General features: G+C 43.2%; 1 protein-coding gene across 1 annotated transcript in view; it reads right to left on the reverse strand.

Moving 5' to 3' along the window:
• The window catches only part of Cmya5 (cardiomyopathy associated 5), a 92929-nt gene that overhangs the window by 40196 nt on the left and 45126 nt on the right, over nt 1-7607 (reverse strand). Inside the window, exons 6-7 of the mRNA XM_028760154.1 lie at nt 3169-3264; nt 1809-2042 (exon numbers count right to left, since the gene is read on the reverse strand). Of these exons, the coding sequence (XP_028615987.1) occupies nt 1809-2042; nt 3169-3264 (330 nt within the window). The remainder of the gene's footprint in view (nt 1-1808; nt 2043-3168; nt 3265-7607) is intronic.

Raw genomic sequence — 7607 nt, forward strand, 5'->3', positions numbered from 1 at the left:
AGAGAGAGAGAGAGAGAGAGAGAGAGAGAGAGAGAGAGAGAGAGAGATTAACAACAGAAGTAAATCAACCAGGAACATTAAGAGCAAACATGTTCAACAATCTTTACTCTTAGGCACCCCTGAGGCCATTTGTCTTTGGGACTTTCGGTTCTAGCAGGGAAGTCGGTACTCAGAGACAGGGAGAGCCCAGTGTGGAGAAGAGAGGGCCCTTCATTTGCGGCTTGCTTTGCTCTCCCTGGTGGTTGTTGTATCCTACTTCTCTTTAATAACAAATGTTTTAGAGTTCTGTTTAGCAAGAAAAAAACTGACATAAATATGTTTGGTGTGGGGTCTCTATATAATGAAATCAGCAGTCATCATTGCGGGATATCTTCTCTCTGGGTCCTATATTTTTCAGTTTCTCTAAAATGAATGAATATCACCGCCAAAAGCAGAAACAAATGTTTTATCCTCTCCTAATTTGTTCTTACAGAGAGAAAGAAATATTCTCATCAAAGGTTATTGTAAAAGACAAAGTCCCTTATTAATTTTATACTTCGTAGGAGGGTCCCAATGTAAAAATATTAAAGCTTTGCTTTAATTAAACATAAAGCCACCTAATAATTTTAAATTCTCCTTTGAGGACAGCCATATTCACTTGACCTAAATCTACCCTGGCCAGAGGTGTCTACAGAGGCCACCCATGAGCTCGTTAATGCCTATTGTTGCCTCAATCTATCTCTCAACTTCACTGGGGGGTCTAGGAAGATAGGGAACCTTGAAAGAGGGAACAGGGTCCCCTCTTATCATCTCCATCTGTAGATTTCCCATTTGACAATCAGGCTTGTGTCTGCTTTCTGGGAAAATATTCGTATTACTCATGGTTAATTATGAGTCTACAGAGAGACTTTTGGAGCACGCTAGGGGTTTATGAGGAGCAAACTAAAGTGCATCCAAGAGAGTCTCTTTACAAGCCCTTGTTTAAAATAATAAATCTTGTCATAGGGAAGCTGCTTCCAGCAATATTCCTGTCTTATTTGAGGAAGGTGCTACAATTTTGTCTCCCTGATACATTAAAAGAGAATCAAAATGTTACTGTCAGCCACTTGGTAAGGTCAAATAGAATGGCTCACGTGAGAGATTACCTCAGATGAGAGTTCACAGGACAGACCCAGGGACCAGCATGGGGATGCTGGGTAACCAACAGGAGGCAGGGCTGGCCCAGGGACCAGCATGGGGATGCTGAGTAACCAAAAGGAGGCAGGACTGGCCCAGGGACCAGCACGGGGATGCTGAGTAACCAACAGGAGGCAGGGCTGGCCCAGGGACCAGCATGGGGATGCTGGGTAACCAACAGGAGGCAGGGCTGGCCCAGGGACCAGCATGGGGATGCTGGGTAACCAACAGGAGGCAGGGCTGGCCCTTGGAGAAAAGGCATGGTATAAATGAGGTTGTGAAGGGGCTCTTCGATTTTAAGTGATCCGCCTTCTGAAGCATGATAATCGGGCAGCCTCTTCCATGGATCTCCCAGGGATCTATTGGTATTTGTGGGGCCTTTTTTATAGTATAGGCATCATGGATTCCCAAAGAATTTTGAAATCCCAGAATTGTGTGAATTCCATACTGAGAGGCAGATCTTTCTGGGTTTTTCTTTGGAGATGTTGCTTGCAACTGGCCTTGTACCTGTGATCACGCTGCCTCGGCTTCCCAAGTGCTGTGCTTACAGGGTTGTGCCTCTGGACACAGTTTACAAACAAATTTAGGAATAGTTTTAAAAATAGATTTGTGCTACCATTGCAGCAGGTATCGGCCTGTTTGCTGGTACTTACGGCCAGGAAAACTGTCTCATCAAGTTCCTCGGCCTCTCTCACGATGGTCTCCAGGGTGTCCTTAGCTGTGTCCATGCTCTGCAGGAAGTGGACCATCTGGTCATGCAGGAACTCCATCTTTTTCTTCTTCACTTCCTCAAAGCTCTGTGCTTTCTCATCATACTGTGCCAAAACTTTCTTCATCATTTCCTCGTTCTGCATTTCCAGTCGTTTCTCATTTTTGCTACACTTTTCCTAAAAGGGTGGAACGAAAGCACTTCTTAATGAGCCAAGAAGTGATGCCTTCACTTACCCTTCATCTTTTTTTTTTCCCCTTTGGAAGAACTGGCTTCTGACATCACAGTAAAAGAATCAAACATTAAATACGTGGTCTAAACTTTCTATCTCTTTTTCTGTAATTAGCTTTGCAATGGAATTCTCTGTAAGAGTATCATCAAGAAGGTACAGAAATATCAAAAATTTTAAAAAGAAAAGAAAGTTATATCCAGAGAGGATGCTGGCAATCAGGCAGTAGAAAGGACTTGTGTGATTCTCACCTCTCTGCATCAATATTCTCCTGGGAGAAGCAGACTTACCATAGTGGCAGGAACTTTACTGTCCATTTGGACACACCTAGTGATTGGCTATTCTCACTAGAATGACTGAGGGAGGGGGCAATCAAGCAGCTGCTCACTGATCAACAACAGAAACAAGGGGATTGGATGGTAGTTTTCAGCAGTGGCCTGCAGCCCTCTGGCACTCCTGATTGATAGCTGCAGGTATCTGGACCACCTCTGGATAAGGACAAAACATTCCCACCCATCCTCTTCATGGTGAAGGGGCAGGAGCTCACAGAAGTGTATATATTCAGAGGTGTCCTGAGGTATCCATAAGCCCAAATTAGTTGCTATAGAACATTTCTGGAGGCCAAGCCAGTGTGGGGCAGAAAATGAAACGGAAGTCTCTCATTCATGAAATAGAAACAGTAACTAACACCTCTTAGTAACTGATGGTGAGGGTCAACCTTCAGAGAGCATATGCCTTAGTATGCCAGGGTCCCAAGAAATGATTGTCTTTAGGGGAAAATTCTTCATCCTTAGACAGGAAGTAGTCTCATGGCTCACAGTGAGGAAAGACTATAAGAACCACTGCTTTTTATTAGGATAGCCAACAATGTAAACCACACACACACACATACACACTACATATTACATTCTCCACACACACACACAACGCATGGATGTATACTACATACTACACACCACACACATACTACATACCACATGCATGCTACAATACACACACCAATTCAGTTCCAAATAGCTTCCTGTTGATACAATGTGTAAAGCAGGAAAAAGCAGAAGGAAGTATGTTAACCTACCTCAATGGTATTAAAAAAGGATTCAATCTCAGTAACAAAAGCTTCAATCCTCAAGGATTTTTCTTGTAGGTTCTCAAGAAATTCTCCTAATTGAACCTGAAGGGTGAAATTAAAATATCTTTACTGCACAGCATTAGAGGAAAACATTTCAATTAGTGAGTTCTGGTTTCTTTAATATATTTGCAGAGGTTCACTAAACTATTTTCACTAACAAATCAAATTTTGAGTATTTTGTCTTTTTTTTTTTTTTTTTTTTTTTGCTGCTTCACCTAAATGGATTGAAAACATTGTGTGTGATAAACAGTGGCGTTTGTGGTGCTGGAGAAATAGCTCAGTTGGTTAACCACCTTCTTTGCAAGCTTGAGGGCAGAAGTTTGATCTCCAGACCAAGGTAAAGCCAACTGTGAATGGATGTGCAAGCTCACAGTCCCAGAAATGGGGTAGCAGAGACGGGTGCAGTCCACCATGAAGTCATGGTGGTAGGAGGCAGTGGGTTGCTTTGTATTTACTGTCTATCTACAGGTGATTCTAAAATTCCTCAAACTGACAACACCATAGGGTTCTATTTCAGAGTATATAAAACTCATGTCCTTATGAGCAGTAGTAATTCAAATCCAGAGTTTATTAAACACAAATGTCTATGCATATGTGTGCTTACATTCACATGAAGACCAGAGGAAAATCTCAAATATTTTCTTCAGGCACTGTCCACCTTTTTTGCTTTTGGCAGGGTCTCTTGCTTTTCTGGAAGTCATCAAGTAGGCTAGGCTGGCTGGCTAATGAAAACAGGGATCTGCCTCCTTCATTTCCTCCTTCAGGGTATTGCACACCAGACTGGAAGAATGGATTGAAGTCCAGAACGAGGTGTATGTGTGTGGTGGGGGCGGGGGCGGGGAGAAGGGGTAAGGTGGGAACCTTCTCCGAAGATTTTCGAGTTACAGTTCTTTTAGACGATACTCAATGAAACAGCTCTCTTAGACAGTCTTCAATGAAACAGCTTGTGTACATACACTTTATTTGAGGTCAACAAAGACTGTATATGAACTCTGGAGAGTGTCAAGGAGTTTTCAGGGTAAATGTAAAATCAATGGCTAGAGCTTAACGTACTGTGAATGTCTCATTTGTATTAAAGGATATCCCAGGAATCCCAGATACTTTTGGGTTGGTTCTCATCGGGAAAGAGGAAGTTGAACTTGTAGGTTTGCTAAGGGCTATGTGACCTTCCTCAGGTAGAGGGTCCCCAGATAAGGTCAGAGAAAGGGAAGCCCTGCTTCATTTTCCATTGAGCTGTCTGGACATGTGACCTTAAGTAGCAGGATTTCCCAGCAGCCATCTGGAAAATTAGGAGGGTGGTAGATGAGGATAGTCCCTTCTTTACCCATAGTCCTAAGTATTCTGGCCTGATGGGTTTGGCCTAATGCTGCTTGTATTCTTATGTTAGTTTGGGTCCCCAAAATTGTTTGCACTAGAGTCTGCATGCCAACACACATGTAAGACACTGAGGTACCCTGCCCCCAGTTGGTTCTGATTGGTAAGTAAAATTGCCGGCAGCCAATGGTTGGGCAAGGCAGACAGAGGTGGGACTTTTAGGATTCCTAGGCTAGAGACCAAGGGAGGAAGAAGAAGAAGATCCTCCATTCAGGGAGAAGGAGAGGAGATGCCACATCTGAGAAGGTGTAGGAGCCAGGAGGGTGTGGCCCAAGAAGGCTGCCCAACTGGGTCCAGGGCAGCCAAGGAAGAATACAGAATGTAGTAAGTGATAACTCGGGATTATCAGAGGGAGATGGATTAGCCACGTAGAGGTTAGGAAGTGGTCCAGCCATTGAGCTGGTTTAGGCATATCAAAATATAAAGGGTGTGTGTGTGTGTGTGTGTGTGTGTGTGTGTGTCTTTCATTAGATAATATAAACTATTGGGACAGTATTAGGAGCCCATCACCGGGATTTATTTAATTATTTTATTACTACCAAAAAAAAAAAAACCCAAAACTGAACAACAGACAGAACTGCAATTGTCTACAGAATGGTGATGGCACTGCATCATGAAGCCTCATCAAGAAGCCTCTAATTTCCTATAAGTCTCAGTCCTAAGTCCTGACCCCATCCTGAGCCCCGCCCCATCCCTTAGGCTTCTGTGACACAGCTGCGTCTTTTTGTAGTTTCTTCTCACACATGTGTTTTTCCTATATTTTCCACTTGTAGAATGTCCTCATTGCTGTTGACTATTAGAAGATCTCTACCTCATTAAAGCTCAGCCATACCTCAGCTTTTAAAGACATCTTTCCTGTCCTGCCCACTTCTACCCAACCACTAAACCCCCAAAGGCTTGCTCTCTCAGCTCCTGTATTCCTGAAAGCCAGTACCGATCTGAGGAACCTCTAAGTGCATGTTCTCATTTTCCATTCTTCCCCTCCCACTCCCAAGGCCTAGCATCCTTCCTGACACAGAGCAGGAGGTCAGCGAACACTGCAAAGGCAGGCCAGCAGTGAGTCAAGGATGGAGTTAAATGGATACGGATAAGAGATAGTCATCACCATGTTGGGGGTGGGCAGCCGACAGCCATGGAATAGCCACAAAAGTCCTCCCAGGAGGCGCTACCAAATTCTCCAGTTATAGCTGTTTGTGATATCCTTCTTTCTTAATTTCTTTTACATTTATTTGTATATATGAGTGTTTTGCCTACATGTATGCATGTGCACCACAGGTCTTAGAAGAGGACATTGTTTTCTTGGAATTGGAGTTATGGATGGCTGTTAGCGGCCGTGTGGGTGCTGGAAACTGAACGCAGTTCCTCTGCAAGAGCAGCCAGTGCTCATAACTTCTGAGGCATCTCTCCAGCCCCCAGTTTTTCTTTTTAGAAAGTTGCCTCCAACTCTTAATGTTCTTGGATAACTTAATGAAAAAAGAAAAGCAAGCCTTCCTGGCTTTAGTCAACTAGTTTTCACTTTTCTCCTTCCCACTCTCTTTAGAGACTATCAAACAACAAACAAAACCTTTAAAATGTTGTTTTAAAGATGACATCATCCTACTTTTGAAATGATCTTAAAATTTTGAAAAATATTATATGATCTGAGGAGATCAGAGTATTACTTTTGGACTTTTAAAATTCTCAGCATCTAGAAAAAACTTAGATATCATCATCCTCATCCTCATCCTCATCATATATGGAGAACTAAGCCTTGTTTCTTCAGACAATGACCAGTAGCTGTCAGTCTTCAAAGCAAATGTAATTATAGAATGGGGCACATTTCAGTGGAGTTAATGCATCTGTGGTTTTTAGAGATATATTTTTGTGGAATCTGCTGAGATTCCACAAAAGAAATCGATTCATGTGGGACTGCGTAAGGGTATCTTGGTTCTTGGCTGGGCATGGACCTGGAACCCCGAGACTCCAAGGGAGAAATGGCAGGTGTTCAGCCATGTCCCCAGATCCCAGGGTCCTGACACACAGTCTAGTCTCCATGGACCTACATTGTTCAGTCATGTAGACCATTACAGCCCCTCCCAAAGTGCACAGGTAGAGGGTATGACTACAGACCTCAGGCCCTAGAGATTTACATACTAATGAAGGCCAGAGGGTGGAACCAATTAAACATTCTTCCTCAAACCCTCCTCCTTCCTCCCTCCCTATTTAACTCAGGTCTGCCCTGAGTTTCAGAGGGGCTGGGGAGGTACATCCAGATCCATCTACCATCCACCATGAAAATAAACCCTTTTGGAACCAAGGACTCTTGTGTCATTGGGGCCGCGCCATGAGGAATTATGCAGAAGGCCTTTAATGAGCCACTGTAGCCACAACCACTAGAGATAATAACTTCCCACCCGGAGGAACTTTCTGCGTTTCCAGGCACCCTACCCATAGCTTCACCCCTTCCTCCAAACTTTAATAGGAAAAATGTAAATAAAATTTCACCCTAGAGAAATAAGAGAGAATTAAATTGATAGGAAAAATACCCAGATTCTAAAATGCAATCCTATTTGATCAGAATGAGTGACAATTATTTAACAGTAACATCCACTGAAGGGTGGTTTGAGAATCAGTGATGGCAAGACACTGAGCCAAACATACAGACAAACAGCCAAGAGCATAAACTCCAGAGTCAGACCAAATCACTTAAACTCCCTGAGCCCATTCCATTCCTGACAAACTGATGACAGTGATGAGAAGCTATGAGAATTAAAAAGTACTCTATATACAAAGAACTCAACACATGATAGCTCAGAGAAAGTCCTCAAATTTTGTTATTATTTACTAATTTTAAGATCATTCTGGCTGCTCTATGTTGAGCTGTCCATGAAAACAGAAGGTGATTAGGAGGTGGATGGGTGCTCAGTGGATGGGTGCTCAATGGATGGGTGCTCAGTGGATGAGTACTCAGTGGATCAGTTCTCTGTGGATGGGTGCTCAGTGGATGAGTACTCAGTGGATCAGTTCTCAGT

This window comes from Grammomys surdaster, unplaced genomic scaffold (genome assembly GCF_004785775.1).
Source record: "Grammomys surdaster isolate TR1022 unplaced genomic scaffold, NIH_TR_1.0 126391, whole genome shotgun sequence".
Classification (NCBI taxonomy): Eukaryota; Metazoa; Chordata; class Mammalia; order Rodentia; family Muridae; genus Grammomys; species Grammomys surdaster.